Source organism: Aythya fuligula, chromosome 12, assembly GCF_009819795.1.
Source record: "Aythya fuligula isolate bAytFul2 chromosome 12, bAytFul2.pri, whole genome shotgun sequence".
NCBI classification, from domain to species: domain Eukaryota; kingdom Metazoa; phylum Chordata; class Aves; order Anseriformes; family Anatidae; genus Aythya; species Aythya fuligula.
In genome coordinates, this window is record NC_045570.1 from 3,509,342 (window position 1) to 3,529,981 (window position 20,640).

The following is a 20,640-nucleotide window of genomic DNA, read 5'->3' on the forward strand; positions in this document are numbered from 1 at the left end:
CCAAATGCCTTTTGTAGCGCTTCTTGGCCGCTAAGAAAAAAGGGGAGAAACCTCAAACATGTACCAGAAGCTGTGATATTATCTTTTTCCACCTGCACAGTTAGGCTGTTTTCCCTAGGAGCTTTTAACTGATACAGGAACTATATACTATGCTGGCAAAGCACTCCCTGGTGTGACTGCAGCTATGCCAGCAAAGCTGTGTTTTGTACCAGCGCAGGGCTGCTCTACCCCCACTCCCAAGTGGGACAAAACAGCATGGAAAAAACAACCGCACAGGAGCCACCAGACAAAGGCCCCACGTCGCGCTGCAGAGCTCTCAGCTGCAGCCCCGGCTGGGTGCAGCCCCGCCTCGGGAAGCTCAGCCCGTGCAAAAAAGGGGCAGAGAGCAGCACTGCGCTCTGGCACGGGCTGAGGATCTGCATCTCTGGCAGCTGCGGATGTCCAGCGTGTCACAGATGCAGCCCTGTGATGAAGCACAAGAGCAGGCGGCTCTCCCTCTGCTGCCTTGCAGCAGCTTTCACCCCCACGCCCACACCCAGACCTTCCTCGGCCCATTAGAAAGCCGGTGCCACGAGAGCAGCATCGTGTGCCACAGTGTGTGCTGCAATTATAACCACGACTTTTCATGTGGGCCTGCTTATGTCACAGATACCACAGAGCATCCCAGAAGACTCATGCCGAGGGTCCCTGGACTTTGGTACACACTGCCTTAGAAAAGCACGGCAAGCAGCACTTGTCCATCGGTGGTCAAACTCTACCCGAGTGCTGTAAGACGTGGAGCACCTGCAGGAGATGAGCACAGCTCAATTTTCTCCCAGCCCTGCGGGTGCAGCCCAGCCCCTCTCTGCTCTGACTCGCGCAGCTCACAAAGCTCACACACCAGCAGGAGGGACAAGGAAGAGGAAGCTGGGCCACAGCCCTCACTCTCAGGCTTCAGGTGCCCCCGCATTTTAAAGCTAGGGTGGAAAACCAAACTCTTGCTCTCTGCCACTGTTGCCCTTCTTCCTGCCCGTGGGCTGCTCAGGGTGCCGGCAGGCACTGGGCCGATTGGCACCCCCAGGCTGAGCTCGGGCCCCAGCGCCCTGGCCCCATGCCCACCTTCCCAGTACAGGGGGAGAAAATGATGTGCCTTGGAATCGGGTCCCCACACGGGGAGGTCTCCATCTCAGCACAGTGAATGCACACCTACTTTTAGCTAGTCAGCAGGGAGATGCTGAGACAAAGGCCTGCGCTTCAGTACAGCACCAGTAAAGCAGCTTTCAGAGCTGTGTGGAAGCATCACTTCACCCTTGGGATACCCAACACAGAAACTTTTCCTGAACAAGCCCACATCTTCCTTTTCATTTCTGAAGCACTGCCCAGAAGTGATCAAGCGTCATTCCAAACCAGCATCAGGCAACAAGCCTCCCTTTCTAGCACCCTTGTGTGAGAACCTCTGCCCAGAGCTGCTGCCTTGCTTTCACCACAGAGGAGGAGATGGCACACGGGCCGTTACCAGAGCCCTGATGTGCATTCCCCGATAGCTTTTCTTGCAGGGGCACGTCTATGAGACTGTACCGCGAGACACTTCCATTTCACATCTTAAAATGTTGTCCGTGAGTTAGGAATATGCATACATTATGAATGAGAATAATGAATTGGTGATTTCATTATCTAATTTTTCAGCACATAAGCATCTGTGCAGTGGCTTATGGAGAAATAATCAGGTAGAAAACTAACATTTTCTTGAAAAGGATCATTTTAATAAAATGAGTTTGTTGCATAAACAGTGAGCTAAGAATTATCTAGATAAAAACAGAACCGTTCTCTTCGAAATTAAGAAATGCTATTCCCAGTTTTGTTATAGTAGGGCTCACAAATTTCTTTATTAAAAATATTTTTGAGCCTGAAGTCTTTCTGAATGTCCATGCAGTGCAATGCTGTTTTAGTGGAATGTCTGACAGATAAGTCTTCTATCCTGCCATTTGCCCCAGATGGGATGTTATGTCATCCTTTCCAGAAAGCTGAAAGGTTTTCTCAAGCTGGAATTTGTACCTGCTCTGGCGCTTCCTACCAGAGGGACAGCCCTACCCGGGTCCTGCCCAGCAGCCCTCCGTTACGTGCAGTGTCCCACTGTCTTCAAGGAGCTACGTGTGCACAACACAGCTACCAACATCAGCAAAGATCTAACCACTGAAGACATCTACAGTGTCAACAGTCTGTGCCCCTGCACTTGTTAATAAACTTGCTGTAGAAAGTAATTTGGGCAGCGACTATGCTTCCTTGAAACCATTTTCTACAAAACATCATTTACACACTCCAAGCCCAGACTCAGGACAACGACAACCAGCAGAGCTCTAGATCAGCATGGAGATTTGAGAGGCTCCCAATGTGCATCTTTGCATCTATGCTGCAGTCTTGCCAAGCCTTGTACGCCGTGGGAAGGGGTAACCACATTCATTTCAGCCGTCACAACTTCAGGATGGTTATGGTTCATTCAAGTAGGAGGTACCACGAGAACTGCATCTCACTAACTTTTCAAAGTCCCTAAAAGGACCATTTCTCTGACTGGAGATATAACTTGCCTCATTACCATATGGTATGTTAAAATAAAGGAAAAAAGCCTGCTAATGAGCTCTATTAGGCTGTCTAACGGCAATTTCAAGTGTCAGAAGTATGGCAGTTACACAGAGATACAATACCTGTGGGCCTAGAAGTCCATGTGACTGAAATACGCAGTCCCCATGCAGGCCCTACAGGCCCGATCCAGCATTTGCACATTTGTATACAATCCCGAAAGCCAATTTTTTGGTATTGAAACCACAGCAAGCACAGAGACAGGCTCAAGGCACCTATGACCAAGTCCCCTCCATTCTTGCTGACCTGGGTAAAGGTTATGAGTACCCCTAAGCTGGTACCTCCTCGTGCCCAGGGTTGCAGTGGGTGTTCTTACCTCACCTCAGTCCGACAGGGGAGGCGCATCCAGGAGAGAACAACGCCAGGCGCAACAACAGGGCTTTTGCTTTTCTCCCATTCTTCCTTCCTCACGGGGTGCAGCTCTGCTGTGGGGTGAGCCATCGTTTGGCATGATGTGCACATGTGAGCCAGCAGCGGTGATACAGCACGGACTGACAGAAACTCTGACACTAAGCTCATGTATTCCCTTTATTGACTGTACTAGTTATTGCAATCAGATTAAGTCACATTTATAAAGCAGACCATCCAGTTGCACTGAAACCGATTATATCCATTACATAGTTTTAATCACTGTCCGGTGAACTGGCAAATCCAATCAAAGCATTAGTCTTTAATTAAAAAATTAAAAAGAAATATTCAGACAATAGCCAAGCAATCACATCACAATGCACAGTTACCTAAAATTGCAATTAAAAAGCAGTTTAAAAAAAATCACATCTAATTTTTAACTATCAATATAATACAAGAAGCAACAAAGGGCAACAGCATCAAAGCAGATTTATCTAACACTATAAATTCAGTCAGAAGCAGAAGCTCTAAAGTACACTAGCTGAAGCAGGACAATAAAAAATACTGAGCATGGAATACTTTTAATCTCTCCATTAATATTCATTTCCAGCTGCTTATAATAGCAGCGCCTCATGGCCAAATCATTAGAGTTTTACATCTGGGTTGCAAATGACACTTTGATTGGATGTAATGTTCAAATGGTCCTCCCCACTGTGCCACCGTCAAGTCTTCTGCAGAGAGGTGTCCTGTAGTGCCAGTGGCTCACTGTGCGTGCTGGCTCAATGTGTGGTTCTGGAAAGACGAAAAAAGGAGACATGCATAAGGGGCAGAATAATAGAAAGCATGCCCATACCCTCCTACTCAGTACCATTTATGCAGAGCTCGACATAAAAGCTTCTCAATTATTACAAAACAAAATGCAATAAAGAAAAAGTACTCATAAGTAACAGCTGCCAATATGACACATTTGCTTTGTTCTGATAGATCTGTTAATGCTGGCATGAACTTAGAAAAAAAAAATTCTACAAGCCAAGTACAGCCGTGAGGGTTTCTTTTTTATTTTTTTCTTCCTTCCCTCTTTCAATACATATAAAGAAAGTGGTAACACTTCATGGGCAAAATCTGCCTTTAGGGATTCCCTTAACTGTAACAATTAAAAAAAAAAATCTGAATCGCTGTGGGAACCCTTGCCATATTTTACTCTTTTATTCTCGCTAGTAACGGGTGCAAGCACTGGCAGAGAGACACACCAGATTGTGACGCATACTTCTCAGTCCAAGAAATACTTCGGCAATAACAGCTGAACCACCAGTTCAGGCAAGGGGGATATTAATCCCCAGCAGAAAAAAGACTGGACATGTAACCCAGAAGTTAAATCTCTTTAAAGAATTGGCTTTGCTCTACACACTTCTTTCAGCAGTTTAGTCTTTTTGTTCCCTTTCTGGTAGATTTGTAACAGCCTCATGTCATCACGGTGTCTTGCATCAGAGGATGCTGACCTGTCCTGCCATTTTGTGCAGGAGCCAATGAATAGCGAAGCCAATCTCGGAAGCACATTTTCAGAGCAGCAGCAATCACCTACATTTTGTGTGCTGACCGAAACCCCAGTCCTACATATAAGCACAGCTTTATTTGTATAATTTCTAACTATTGGAGCAAACAGTGAGGCGCTTCACGGTGAGCTTTTGTTGGGCAATCCCAGTTATAAAAATCCACGCGCGTTATTTCAAATCTGTGCAATTTCACTGGTCTCCCTCCACCTAATAACAGAGCTGAGCAAGTCCGTCAGCTTGAGGAATATGTTTTTAAGCATTAAATTAATTTTGAATCTGATTATTTATTTACAATGACAGTGCTTTAAAATAAAGCTATTTTAACCTTTAATAAATCATCTGGTTCTTCTACGTTATCCACAGCTACATCTCAATTCAGGGAAAAAAAAAAGTGATCCTCCACTTTATCCAGAGATGACATCTCCCTGATGAAAACCGTCTGTGCAAAGAGCTAGCGGGCGGCCTGCGATGCTCAGGCAGCGATGACCCCGTTTGCAGCCAGGATTTCTGGACTGTGCACTCCCAAGAGCTGACCACCAGGTGTCAGAAGTGCTGCTGACTTCCTAAATCATGTCAAAAGTTATCTGCGATATTGTACAGACGGGTGGCAAGGAAACTGCACGGTAGTGGTCAGGCTTTAACGTGACAAAAGGTTAGAGAGAAGACAGAAGTAGGATAGCTGGAGCACACCCAGAAGGATCCCTTGTGAAACTAAATGACAATCAGCAGATGAAATAGCAAAATAACTGCATCTTGTTTAGCCTAACAGCAGCCCTGACAGCACAGCCCCAGCCAGCGATGCTAAGTATTTCTGAATCAAACAACAGAAGCACTATCCAAAGATCTGAAAAGCTTATCAGGGGATAAAGCATTACATTAAAATCATGTCAAGTGAAGCCATAGTTGAAACAGCTTTCCTGTTAGACCATTTAACAACACCAAACATAAAACCTGATGGCTTTTCATTTTACATTTTTACTTTTCATGCTATACATGGAAATTTTCCTGGCCTTAAAGAGGAATGACCTTTGCAGTGCTGGATGTTATTCTCTAATCAAGTAACAGAGTTATAGAGAAGGATGAATGAATGGAACCCTACAGACTAAGTGGCAGCACTGACAGGAAGCTTGTCCACTAAACCTAACCAGGAAAACATTCAAATGTTAAAGAACACACAGAGCACTCTGTGCTCAGACAGTCCTCAGCATTTTAACAACGGGCATTTCTAGTGCACTTCATTACAATTCTATTTTTAGGTCATCCTGAATATCAATAAAAGGAGCGAAAGGTTTGCCGTCTTCCAATTGAAAGAAGGGCTGTTCATGGCAGACAAATCCATACTTATTTAGGCAGTGTCATTTAAAAGATAATGCACAATCAGCACTAGATGCATGACGCGCAGTCTACAGTCAGGGAACATGATTTCAAACTTGTGTGGCTGCTGCATTGATTACACCAGGCAGGTCAATAAAGGAATGGTATGTGGCTCTAAATCTGATAATGAAGCTTTCATTGTGAGCCCTCCCTCCTCAAACGTAGGTTAATAATATGTTCTGAACACTCCTAATACAATGAATGTACTGTTTTTGTGAACACAGTTTACATGAAGACAAACAAATCCTGCAGCCATTCAGAGCTGAACGAGACAGGAGCTGAGGAGCTAAACATGCGATAGACCCAAGTGTGGATGTATACCCGCACACTTCATATGTAGATCTTTATTTCCTCTTAATATCTTGGGAACACACCATTTATTCCCTTTGCAAGCACTCCTGGCAATCAATATGGCAACTAATGAAAGGACCAGGCAGTTAATAAATAGAGCCACATCTTACAAAGGATCTCACACGTATCTGTGGTGCCTACAGACACAAGAGCCCGTGTGCACCGAACCCCTCCTCTGCCTGTCAGAGAGGCAAATCCTGCTCAAGCCATACCCACACGAAGCACACATCCTGCCCACCCACGGGCTGCTGAGCACCAGACACCAAGTTCCTGCGTGGGCAAAAGCCACGAAGGCCAGGAGGGACGGGGAGTTTTGAAGCATGCAATGCTACGGGAATGCCTCCACCCAAGATTTCTGATCAGCAAACTTCATACCCCTTTTCAACAGGAGGGCAGGCTAGCAGGAAGCAGCTCTGATGTAATTTTTCAGCTCTAGAGTTTATGTTTAAAGAAAATAATAATAATCTTAATGGTGATTTCCAAAGGAAAATACAGCAGGCACAATAAGGAGGGCTCTCCAGGCATGCTTTCACATGTATTTGCATGTGCCTACCTGCACACAAGCACAGCCACACGTGTACGCACTTGGGGGCTGGCAGGAGGCAGGACATAATTTGGAAGCTGAGCATTAAAAATGGCTCTTTCCAGCTCCTGTTAGGATCCCAGGTTTATGCATGGCTCACAGCTGATACCCCACAGAATACATCATTCTGAGACATTATTGCAGCTGGAAAACTCTACAGCAGCACTGAGTCACCTGTCAAGATCAAGTAAGTCACAGCTTATTTATAGGGCTAGGTTGGGATTTTTCCCCCCCCCCCCTTTTCTTAATAATGATGCAAAATGGATAGCAATTCTGCTCGCCACATCATTGGGAAGATGCAGCCACCCTGAGCCCCAGGGCTGTCTCAGTGTTTAAGTGGAATTTTCTACTCGCTGTACAATCCCCAGATGAACTATTTGCGGAAGTATCTGTGACCAAGGAACTGGGTGACGGGTTTCGCAGGAAATAAAAAGATTTCAAGGAATGGTTGATTACTGTCCTTGTACATACTGATCACCCTCCACGTCTTCCCTGGGGACACCCCCTGCCTGCCCTTTGGATGGGGATCAAGCCGTTTGTGCAGGACAGCTACAATGAATATTTCTCTCTTTCTGCATGCATTATTACGAAAACACTAGCATGACATTCTCCATTTTCAGACCACTATGTCAAGAACAGCATCAGGCTTGAGAGATGATCCCTTACAGCAGTTAAAGGAAGTCTTACGAGCTATATAAAGATAGAGAGAAAAAACACAGAAAAGCAGCACGTGACGGAGCAAAGCTCCAACCAAGCCAGGCAGTCACGCTGGGAGTCTCCCACGCTGAAACAAAATTCCCTGCCAACAAGTCACAGGTGTACTACACAGGAGCAGGTGAAAAAAATAAAACGCAACTGCGAGGGGTGTGATAATGGTTTGAGGCCATAATACATCCACTCTATAGTGCCATTGTGCATCTGTTACGTATTTAGGTGTTTCGTACCAGCCATTTCGGAGGGGTACTGCCTATGTGTGAGCACACACACCTACAAGACTGTTACGTTATGAAGGGGTAAGAAATGGCACAAGGCTGGCAATGCCCACCACCCTCCAACAAAATTCCTCAGCTTTCTATGGTTTTACATAGAGGTTGGGACTCAGATAAAGGTTATAAAGCCTCTCCCTCATTCCAAATCCCATTAAAATGATCAGAAACGGTTCCTCAGATCTTTTTGGTAGGAATTACGGAGATAGCAGGTTCACGTGACAAACAGCCACCACCAACTGGTGACCGCTGCCAGCTGCTGTGGCACCACAAAGCCACCCGGACTGGAAGCACCGGCTGCAGCGGTGCCGCATGAGCACAGCTGTGTGGTCACACAACACTGAAGGTAATTCCTGCTAATTGCTGGATTTCCCCAGAGTGCAGGGTCCTCCAGATCCAGGCGAGAGCCCCAGCAGCCCCTCTCCCAGCTGCTCCCCATGCCCGGGGCAGGTTCCCTCCCCAGAGGCCGCACCAGGCACTGGGGGCTCCTGGCTGGCAGCGACTGTGCTGTGCCCCCTTCTCTGTCCCTCATGGAGCAGGGCTGGGGGGGGACAATCCCTCCATTTAACATCAACACGTGCGGTTTCTAGTCAAAACCTAAACCTCACATTCAGCTGCTGGCTTGAGACCAAGGTTCAAGTCTCACATTCTAACATATATGTATAAAAAAGACCAAACAAAAACTCCAAACTGCTACAAACAGAAGTTGCAGTGTCTAAATATTTATGAAATACCATCTGCAGCATTCTTTTTTTCAAATGCTTTGTATCATTTGAATTCAAACTGGCCCAAGAATTTCTCAGGCATTATTCCTTGCTGTATGTACATAAGCGCACACACGTGTCCAGGTAGTATCTCCCTCTAACAGCAATCCACAGAGATCAAAATCTTTACGCCTTGACTTTATAAAGAGATTACTTCAGGCAGAGGACACAAGACGACCCCTGCTTTAGCCACTGGAGATTATGCTCTCTATGGAAAGCTGTGAGCCTTAAATTGGTGCTGCTCTAATCCTAAACTGGAGAGGCATTCAGGGGATGCCATGACCCAGAAGAGCAAGAGGAAAAAAAAAAAAAAAAAAAACCCTAAGTGGGAAAAAAAAAAAAAAGCACGCTCAGGAGGAGAAGGGGAAAAAAAGAAAGAAGGGGAGAAAAGAAGAGCAAGCTTGGTTTACAGGATAAGCCTATTTATTTTTATTTTCAATTTTTGGTTGTTACTTTCCCTTTGCTATTAGACTAAAGAAAAATCACCTTTGCACCCCCTTGCAGTTTGTATGCGCTTATTTTTAGAACTGTTTGACAATTATCCAAGGGTCTAAGACTAACAGATGGCCTGTCTTAAAGCCTCATATGTTCACTAGTTTGCACTTCTGACAAACAGTAAATGTACTCAAGAGTGTGCCATAAACGGGGCTGAATGAATACTCAGAACACAATTTAGTTAATACACTTCATTAAAACTGATAGTGGTAACCAATGTTTCCCATAAAACCAGGTGTTAATTCCCCTTCCAGTTGTTTCAGGTAACTCCTACCCTGTGACATTTATATGTTTAGAACCCCCTTTTCCAGGAAATACAGCATTGCTTCTTCCCTTTCCCCTGATACTTCACCCACCACATAAAATGCTTGTAACAAGTGAACTCCAAGTTATCGTGGCACTCAATAAAAAAAAATTGTCAGGCAAGACAGGTTCACATGTCCCTTCTTTATCTGAAGAATCCCTTGAAATCGAGGTAGAGGCAAACGAAAGGTGGCACATCCTTTGTGAAAGAAGAAGTCTGCCTGTGTTACTGCCTCCTTCACATCTCTGAGCATCTGATAACTTGCCATACGTCAGTCAGCCCCAGCACTAGCACACTTTGAGATGGCACTTCAACAAATGCAGTTAGGAAGCTGTCCTTTACAACGCATTGAACAAAAAAAAAAAATAAAAAAAATCACTTCAAGTGTCTAAGACGACGCATCTGGAGGTTTGGTGTCAGGTGAAAGCTAAGCTGACTGTTTCCGATGGGAATATTTGCACCGCAGTTACTCCGATGCACAGACTTGGTTACTTGGGGCCAAACACACTGCTCAATCTCTCACCAGGACACAGGAGCACTCACTCCTGCCAGTGGGAAGCCGGCCCATGGCCCTGCCATGGCCCATGCTGCTGCCCACAGGGCGTGCTGGGCAGCCCACGCCACGGGCAAAGCCCCCCCAAAACCCACCTGGCTCCACGCGCGGCACCAGCCACCCCGAGCGGGCATTTTGTCTGGAGTCAATAGGTTCTGAACTCGTAAAATATTTACAGGGGAAAAAAGCTGATCCGCACATGACTGACTGAACACTGTTGGCTTTTTTATAAATCTTTTTCTATTGCTTGCGTTTTTCTATATTGAAATGCAAGTGCCCGGGCATTGTTCCTTAAAAACCAGACAAACACGCACAGGCACCCCCCCACCGCCTGCCTTTGTTCTGCCTACACGGGGTCTGCGGGCTCTGCTGCTGCGTTGGACAGCCTGAGCAATACACTTCCTCGATTTTATCTCTATACTTAACACCGCTTTTGTTAATTTTAACATATTCTTGAATTTTGATAGGCATTTGTATTATTCTGGGTGTGAAAAATTACCTTTAATAGAAATACCTTCCTTATAGCTATTTTTCCCAGTGCCAGCCCTTTCTTGCGCTAGCTAAGGATTTTTTAGATGATTTATGAATTTAATTTCTCTTCTAATTCAGGTTGCTCAGTCCTAATCAGACTTTGACAACTCACCTAAGGTGCTTTCCCCTTTCCATGTGAGACTAATAACTCTGTACCATCAGTCTTCTAGGCCTGCCATCTCTTTGTGCTCTCTAAAAACTCAGAACAAAACAAGGCGATCCCATTACAAGAGAACTCCAAATGCTAGTTTAAGCCCGGCATAGCCTCTCATATTTGATTAAATATCTTACTGAAAAGACTATATGCTCCTTCCGAAAACACGGGATAAAATGCTGAAGCACAAAAGAAAACCGAAGCCTTTGGGAAAATTTCCTTACCACGGCACTTTGGAAATAAAAACCACAGGAGAATATATTATTAAGAAATAACCAGAGTCTTCTGTTAGAGAAGCTCACCGTAAACACACTCGGATTCACTGAGGCACCCAATGAAACAAGGGAGCTAATAATACCTGTCCTGGGGGACCGCGTGCTCCTGAGAATTTTACTCAGAAATGCAAATGTGCCCGCATCCATGCGGCTCTAGCCTACAGCGCGCCACGCACAAGATCAAAATAAGCAGAGGGAAGAACCTTGCGCTTCTTAACGTGAAGAGAGAGGGACAAATTTAATTACCACCATCAGAAGCACACAAAACAGTATTTCTGGAGCTCCTACACTCCTCCCCCAGCCTCCTGGGGTCTGCCTGGGCGAACCCCGGTGCTCCTGCAGGCCCCGAGCAGGGCTGTGAGCAGGATGCCCGCATGCAGCCCCGTGACTGCCTGGGGTGCCTCGGTATGGGCAGTCCCCATCTCTCTGGGCCACGGCTGCCCACACAGGGGGCAGCAGTCCCCAAACCCTCTGCCTGGGCCCAAAGTAACCTCCAAAGCTCCCTGACAAACACCAACACCGTGCTTCCAGTCCGTTCGGACCTTCGAGCCAGGCCAGACCTGCTCGAAACCACTGCTGCATGCATGCACAGCCCCCTCCTGTGCCACACCACCAGCTCCACTGCACGTCCAGTGCCACCCAGGTTTTATCCACTTCTGGGTCCCAAGCAGGGAAGCGATGCATTTCAAAACCATTTGCAAGGCAAAACCATTTTCCAGGAGTCCTTCCTAGTTATTCCTCTCAAATAGGCTCCAAACAAATTGCATATCTGGAGCATATCTTGTTAATCCCTCCTTGGCCTAAGGTAAATCAGGCTGCAGAAGCCAGTTAATTCTTCATTTCTTTGAGGGCTGGCATCATCATTATGGGACCCTTCACAGCTCTACTATAAGCACTAATTTCCTGATTTGTTCTCTGTTGTAGGACCAGGAGAGCATCCTCTCACGTTCTTTTCTCAAAAACTATTTAAAGCTAAAGGAAAATGCTTTACGTAGTACCTTTAGCACTCACCAGTCAAAATGCATAGACAAAAGCTTCATTGAAGGGCTGTTTCCATGGGAATATAAACCAACAAAAGCCAGGAGATTCAAAGTTGAACCTAAAACTGGCTCCTTACCTTGCCCTGCTGTTCCTCAGCATGCCAAGGGTCACTGAATAGCATTTGATTTTTTGTCGCTTTTTTTCCTGGAACAGTTAGGTGCTCCTGGTGTTAAGGACTGGGTTTAAAACAGTCTCAGCCTGGACTGTAAGTGTTAATGCAAAGATGAAGAGAAGCACATCTTGCAGTCCTCACTCGGGCAATGTCCTCCACTGAGGACAAAGTTCCGGGACCAAACAAGCCGGAGCAGACAGAGCAGGTTCACTCAGATGGGCTGCACCTGTCGGCACCTGGGTTACAGGCTATCACAGCTCTCATCTAGGATTTCTTTTAAAAAGCAACTGAAGTAAAATTCCCTCTGATGGGATACTGATGTGACAGATTGTCTTGCCTTGTGTTATGGATACGTGTTTCTTAAAGGCAGATAAATATCCCCGTCACGGGACACCCGCATCCTGCTCCGCCTGGTAACACAAGCGGTCAGTGACCTGCCGCCTTGGGCATAAAGGCTGTTACTGCCCATTTCTTATTTCCAAAGGGGTATAAAATCCTCCAGTGCAATCTCAGCTATAAAGCAGCAAGGCCATGGTTTACAGAAGCGCTTTACCTGCCGCCCCATTAGCGTGCACGCCACTGGCAGAGCAGCAGTGTGCAGGACAGACTGTGACCAGCCCGCTGCCCGCAGGAACTCACCCCGGAGGTAGGTAGTATGAAAAGCCCAGGACGACTGGTTCCCAGAGGGAAAAGCAGGGCCAAAATATCACCAACGCGAGCCATCTCCTCACAGACATCATGAGGGGAAACAGAGGGGGCTCAGTGGTCGGGCACAAGCTCGCTGGCTCTGCGTGGGCAGCGCGTGGGCTGCTCCTGCGCCGTGCAGAGCCGGAGCGGCCGGGCGCTGCGGGGGTGACCTCGGGGTGTCTGTGCCACCTGCCCAGGACATGGCACGGAGGACACAGAAGACGTTCTGCTGAGAATTAGCTCAAGCACGGCCAAGTGGATAAGCTCAGGACTGCTGCTGCCAAATCTGGGCTCGTGCAGAGCCAGGGTGACGAAGCCTTGCTGAACCCAGGCTGACCTCGCACACAGCCATGAGGCATCTCCACGCTGAACCCACGGCAGGTGCAGCCTTATCCGTATCAGCTAGATTTTTCCAGCAAAGCCCCATCACCTCATTGTGTACAGGCAGCTTAGTATACTGCGAGTTATTCCATCAACATGAAACATGTGAAGAAAGGACAAGGCGTTAGCATTCAGTCCGTTAGCATTTACTGTGCGAGTCGGGTCGCTGCACATGTGTGCTCACCCTGTGCACAAGCCACTTGTGCACAAGCCGTGCCATTTGTGTTTAACGTAGGCAGAAAGCACAGCACAGGCTCAATCTGGGAACAAACGGCTTTCTAAATGATATTCCTTCCTTAGGTCGAGGTGTGATACAAAACTACCCTCAAAATATGATGTTAAAACAGAGCGTTAGCTACACAGGCATGAGGGTACGACTGACCGTAGTGCTCTGAAGGCAACGTCAGGACGAGCACGCTGCTGAGCACAGAGCCAAGCTCCCAGCCGAGCCCGGGCTGAGCACCCACGGCCTTCCCGAGGAGGCACGGAGGTGCTGGCAGCCACAGTCCTACAGGCAGGCCCAGCTGCGTGCAGGCAAGCTCCCAGCTCCCAGCCTGCCCGTTCCTCCTTTGTTCTCGCCCAGCCCCATTGTTTCCCGGCCACTCACCGCACGTGGCCGTGTCCGACCTCGCGGGGCAGGGGGAGCAGGCGAGGAACCAGCCAGCGGCGCTCCCGTGCTCCTTACGGCAGCAGCAGGAAAGCTGGCCGTGAGGCACGACCCTGTCCTCAGCTCCATGCGGCAGCGATGGGGACAGCACTGCTCCTGCTGCCTCGCACTGACCCGGGAGACAAACCCACGGGTTAAACCCCGATCCCTTACTCAGCTGGTCAGAGGTACACCCGAGGCCTTTTAAGTTTCTTGGTGGAGCTGTTTTGCAGATTCCTTCTAATGGCGGTAGCGGCAGAGGCTCCACCGGCACCGCAGGGGTAGGAAACAGCCATACGGCATCAATCCAGGATTTCCTGTCTGAAATTTAGGCTTCACATCTAAAACACAATGCACACACAACGTCTGTACGGCCGAGGAAACACAAGACGCTTGCCATACATTTATTATCTTCCTGGGGAAATGATATAGAGGACAAGAGAGACTATGTTTACTCCCTCCCCAGCTGCTTTTACAATCTAATAATTTATTTCTCCTGGACATAAATTTCAGATTTAAACGAAATCCCTGAAACCTAAAGATGCCACATGGTAGAGGCTAGGGCAGTATTTCTTCCTATTTTGGAGACAGAATGTTTAATGCATTGCTCTGTTAACCAGTAGCCTTAAATTTCTGGGGAAAAAAGGAGACAATTAGACTGTGGCAGACCCTAGATGCAAATACAGGCAACTGATTACTGCCTTCATACACAGAGTTAAAAATACCTGGTTATTGAAAATGATTTTCGCAGTCCATTGGGGCTTATCTAGGTTTGGGCTGAGATGTTTATTTTTTCTGCGGCAGCCGTACTGGGGGATTCTTTTACAACGTTTCCTTACACTGTAGCCATACATCATTCACATCTCTGCAAACTGACTGCCTTCCTATGATGCAAGAAACCTCTGCAATTAGAAAAACAACCATCTCCTCTTTGAGGAAGATAAAGCAAAATAAATAAAATACTTATCCAAACCAAGTCAGCAGGTAAGACAGCAGTGTTCTTGAGGCAAATGCAAAAATCCAGGCTATAAATTTGTATTAACTGTTACAAATATATCCATCTGTTCACAGACTAACTAGTGACTGAAACTGATGAATCCACTGAAAGGTAATTTTCAAGTCTACTAGCGTCTGTCCTCTTCTAGTAATAAAGTAAATGCTTTTCAGTAACTGTGCTGCTTTTGAATGCCAATTTCCATTTAAGTAGGCTTTGGTTTTGGCTTTCTCCACAATAAATAAATAAATAAATTAGTAAATACCTTTTCTTTCCAAAGGTCAAACTAAGCTTTTAAAGAACAAGCAACATTTCAGCAAGCCAGAGAGGACAAAATTCCAATCAGATAAATGGTGTGTGTAACAATTGAGAACCACGGCTGCCTCGGCTTTCTTGAATGGGCTGCAGGATAGAATTTGGCACAAACAGCCTGATGTTGAAGCTTACATCTCTTTTACTGCAGACAAGAAATTCACTAAAATATATAAATAATGAATGTGGCTAGGGATCTCTGCTGGTACTACTGCTGGTTCTGCAAGATGCAGGAGCAGAATCATAGACTGCTCCATGTTTTTGTTATTAGAGAATCCTTGTTCTCCGACAATAAACACAGAATATTTTAACTGAAATGGCTTCTGCAGCACATACAATATAAGTTTCAGCTCTCTGAAAGTGCCAGCAAATTGCAGAAAGATAAGTTACAAAGACATACCTAATTTGCTGTGATGAATTGTGTGCATGCTTCAGTGATCAAAACTGCAGCTGAGACCTATTATATTTAATGATCTAGACATTTCTTGTGAAAACACTCAGGCATATACTGTTATGTCTGGACAAGCATCCCCATTTTGCTCTAGCAGCAAACAAATGAAGAAACCAAACTTTTAAGAGCATGCTGTACACCACCTTGGCTGAGCTGCTTAAGACAGAGGCTGATCGAGCTCCGCGGTTTTCCTTAAATAACGCTTGTGCTCTGCCCTTTCCAATGCAGCATCCCTGCTCCTTTGAAAACTGAAGTCAGTTCCTTTGGACGATAGCGACACTCACAGGAGGAAACAGAGCTAATCCCAGCTCAGAACCCAAACTACGCTCCCCAGCAGCTACTACAGCACAAGAAAATCAAAGTGCTTGCGTTAGAGATCTCTCCCCATCAGTGAATACAAAGACACATTGTGACAAGACTTTTGTGTGCATGTGCAGGGGATTCTTTTCTTTGCCTATACACTGCAGAAATATTATTTCTGTTATAAGGACCCTGCCCAGCCTGGAAAGGCATGTGCTGCTGAGCCTGATGGCGGGAGGGCTGAGCAATGGTACCTGGTTCTGCCGTCCCCAAGGACGCCGCGGCCGCGCAGCCAGCTGTGCTGATGGGCATGCTCGCAGCCCCGCAGCTTGCGGCCCCTTTGCTCTTGGCTCCAGGCAGAGCAGAAGGAAACAAGGCTTTCTGCCACCTTCCTATGGGGATAAGAATTTCCCCTTATGAACACACGAAGGACTGCTGAATAGAAGGTCTGAGGTTTCCTGAGCTCTCAGTGTGGCTCCTCCAATATTTTCCTGCATGGATCTGGGTACATTGTTCAACTGCAGCCTTTCCAAATTTGTAAAAACAACCTCAGAAAGAGTGCTGGTATGGTTAATTCATTGACAGTTGTTAAAAAAAAAAAATAATAATAATAATAATAAAAAAAAAAAAAGAAAAAAACACCACCACACACACACAACAACACAAAGCAACAACAAAGAATAGAAAAACAAACAAACAAAAAAAGCAGATCTAGAGAGAGAAACCACACGAAGCATTCTTGCAACCACACATCCAAGAGCTCATTTACTCCCTCCCTCGTCAGTTTGAATGGTTTTCTATCATTCATTGTTCAGCAAAATGGAGCAAAACACATCTTGTGCGTTTGACTCCAGAAATAAGGCTTCCAAAGTGCTATTTCATTCACCTGAGAAGCTGCTAAATACTATCACAGTGGTTATTTGTGATAGTGTGGTAAGGAGTGAAGAAAAGGTATTTGCTAATTGTTGACATAACAAAATTAATTTTCCATCCCTAAACTTTTTCTCATCTCTCCTGTGAGCTCTGATGCAATGTTACTGACTGGCACTGCTGAAATGCCAACTTGCATTTCTCATCCTTAATTTCTCTCTAAATGTCATTAGTAATTGTTATTGCCAGACCAGAGAGTGCAATCTGGTCTTTCCGAAAGAAAATCCATTTCTCATTTCTTCTCCTGTGCTTCCTCCTTTCGGCTAAGGATGGATGTCTTACATAGCCCATGCATCCCGTTTCCAATAGGACGGGACTGCGTTAGTGTTTCTGAGGTAAAACATTGCTGCTTTATTTATTTATACAGAGAAGTCAAGAATCTTTATTAATACCAAATTGTATATTGAGAGCAGTCAGTGTTTTTGAAAGCTGTGCTGTCAAGACAAGTCTTAACTGAGTAAAGCCGACAAACACAGGAAAGAAGCATCCTTTAACATGCACCTACTAACTCCTCTCTGGATTCCTCCATGAATTTCTGTGTTTTGGCAGTTAATCATGTTATAAAGGTTTCCCCTTTGTATTTGACATATTGTGTGTTTTTTCTCTTTCTGCCACATGGAAAAACCAAACCTTCACCCAGGATGTGTGAACCGGTCAGGATTAACGTGTCGCCCACAAGTGGAAGTGGTTTCCACCGCTGGGTGCGATGGGGAGGTTGGGTAGCTGTGCTCAGAGGGAAACCTGCCAGTGCAAGAGGCGGGGTCCTCGCACATCGTTACCCCACACCAGTGACTGGCACAGCTACGTGCAGTGCCCACAGAATTTAGTCTCCAGTACTTGGGGCAAGCAGCACCTCAGCACTCAGCATAGCCTCGGGAGGGACGGTGTCTGCCAGGACAGACCCTTACAGGGGCTCTCCAGAATCAGCGCACCCTACACACGTCTGCATTGTTTTGCAGTGTACATAGAGTAATCGGTTCAGAACTAGGCTGTGTTTCCGTATCCACTAACTAAAGGCATCTTAGCTCAGAATAAACAGACATTTGGACATTTCCAGCCAGGAATTGTGCTTTCAATAAACACAATTGATGCATATACATTGTCTCTTGGCGGCTTACACTCCCGCCCATCTGTTGGGATGGCACGGTGCCTACGCAAAAGTTGGTTGGACCCTTGCCCTAGGGCATAGATGACAGGCACCGGCGGGTTTAGCTGGGCAGCCTGAGCAGCGAATCCAAGTGCCATCCCTGCTGTAGGAAGCCCCTTCTGTGTGCCAGCGCTGCCACATTGGAACGCCATGCCTCCTTACACTTGGTCACACATGTTGACACTTGGGTGCGCTTAAGTGCATTAATGACTCAAACGATGCCTTTCACCTGGCTCCCTTTTTTCCACCCCCCCAACTCCGCATCACCGCGGGGTTTTCTGCACTTGTTAATGCCAAGTTGCACACACTTTGTTTGCCAGGGCTGGTCACAGAACAGCGTTAATGGGGTAAGAAATGAAGGAGGGCTTTTTTGTTGTTATGGGACAGGCTGCTCATATTTCCAAGCGTCGTCTCCAGTGGGTCTTTGTAGACTGGAGAGATCTCTCTGTGCCTCACTAAGACACCTCAGAGATGACAAAAATGCAGCTATATATTGATCAGAATTTTCATTTCAAATGAAAAAAAAAAAAAAAAAAAAATGCCGCACCTCATCACCGTGGCAAACACAGGGCAATTTGGGGTTTCTGCACCATCCTCACCCAAAGCAGGAGAGGCCAAGCAGCCTGGCTGTGCCAGGGCACCCCCACCCAGAAGGGCAGGAGCTGCCGCCTCCCTTTGTGCTGGGAAAGGAGGTGCTGCCAAGTGCACGGCACTGTGTTAGTGCCCCCCCTGCTTTCACACACAGCATTCACCTCGCTGGGAGTCAGGCCCAGGACGAAACCTCAGCCACAGCTCCTGCACAGCCCCAGAAGCATTCCCACATAGTCTGCAAGGGCACTTCCAGCTTTGGTCATCAGATAGCCTGCTCCTAACCCCAAATCCGTACGCAGCCATATGGACCTCCTCCGCTGGTTTTAAACACACGTACTGAGAGCCAGGGACCTGAGAGGCAAAATTCTTCATCGCTGCGACACGAGAGCAGAGGTAAAACTTCTGGTTTCACAGTCCATAAAGAACGCTCAGGCAGACAGACTCAACATGATGGGTATGTGCCTACAGCACTTTTAATTTTTAATTATTGTTAGTTATAATTATCTGACTGTGTCTGAATGAAACCCAGCAATATGACTGGAATAGATTGTGGTATTCCCGTAATTTATTAGCTTTGTAACTACTAATAATTAAAATTTAACAATACTCTAAGCACCATAGCAACATTTTTTGAGAAACACTAGCCAAATCTGCTCAAATAACTGACTAGACCATTTTCAGGATTTTAAAAGGAGGAAAAACACTATATAGAGATGTGTGTGTATGTGTATGTATTTAAAATGCAGAGATGTAAATTCTGTTCAAAAGAAAAAATGGATTTTTACTTACAGAAAATTAATTCCGCACATAATTTTTTTGATACTTCATATGAAACCCAGAGCTCGTGGTTTGTTTCCAGCAAGAGGTTTCTGTGCTTAACATCTAAGTCATGCACAGTCAGCCACGCAGGGTTAGGTAAGTGACTTTCAGAGACAGATGCATGTTAGGTTCTGTTTGTCCTGCCATCCTCCCCTATCCCCAGGAAAAAATATTTTCTGCAACTTCAGAGTACCACAGATTTGCATTTCCTCTCACTGACTTCATGGACACTTAAGCCCAGAAGCACAGATATTTCAGGGTCTTGCAGGCTCATTGGGCTGTTTGCAAGAAACATTTTACTCCTATTTAAGTAAGCTTTCCTCATACCTCCAGCAAGTAGGTGAAGCCCATTTTTCAAGTAGGAGCTAGAGACATTAACCACCAAGTGAGTTTGAATAGCTGGGTCCAGACCCAAGACCTCATTAGTCTCTCCTCTGTGCTCCAACCACTGTTGGTAAACTGAGCCCTGTGGCCATGCCCAGGTGCAGATGGGCCATGTACAAGCCCAGGGGCTCTCCTGCTCCCCACTTGCTACAGAGGACACCGCAGCATGGCCCAAGGACCGTCGGTGTGAGAGGCTGGAGTTGTTGCTCCTTCTGGCCCCACCAGCAGTCCTGCCAGGGAAGCCGCCAGGGCTACGGGCAGCACCTCAATGTCCCCATCAGGACACAGAGCGCCCTGCGGTGCATCACTACGGTGCCCTGCTTTCCTGGGCAGGATACAGAGCTCCAGAGCAGACTCATCTAACATCAAGCTGACATTAAAAGCAGACTTTAAAAAGAAAACCTGCTTAGGGCTTGATCTGCTGTAATCAGCGGAAAGAATCCCAAGGACTTTGATGTGGACCAAATCAAGCCCCTGGAGGACGTTCACAGTAAATCATTATTAATATAATGAGTACAATTTCTGTGCAGCAGCTCATGCCTGTTTATAGATATATGAAAATTGCCAGCTTTTCACATAAAACAAAATGAGGAAGGAGACAGACCACAGTGTTAACCAATGAGCCATAGTAGCCACTCTCCTTTTGATACACGTACAGTTAAAGAACCTGGGCACTTGAAATGACAGCAAATTCCTCCAGCGAAGCTCTCTTAATTCAGTAGCTTGACATATCTCCAAATCTGAGCAGAAGAGAAAGCCCTTTATTCATAGCAGGCAATAAAACACCTGAACACCTGTGCTAGGAAAGACCTGGCAGGTACCCTGCTCCCTCGGTACCTGGATTATTTGCGCATTGTTTATTGTATCCCTTGCCTTAGTTTTCATCAATTGTAATCATTTAGAAGGAAACGGTATGATTAACAGTACACAAGCAAACAGCAGGAATTAATCCTTTAAA

General features: G+C 46.2%; 1 protein-coding gene across 4 annotated transcripts in view; it reads right to left on the minus strand.

Annotated features, from left to right (window-relative positions):
- Positions 1–3,130: 3,130 nt before the first annotated feature.
- ZNF423 (zinc finger protein 423) overlaps positions 3,131–20,640 on the minus strand; it is a 208,795-nt gene continuing 191,285 nt past the window's right edge. For all 4 annotated transcript variants that reach the window (XM_032195621.1, XM_032195622.1, XM_032195620.1 and 1 more), the window contains one exon: positions 3,131–3,756. In XM_032195621.1, coding sequence (XP_032051512.1) covers positions 3,727–3,756 — 30 coding nt within the window. In that variant the 3' untranslated portion in view covers positions 3,131–3,726. The remainder of the gene's footprint in view (positions 3,757–20,640) is intronic.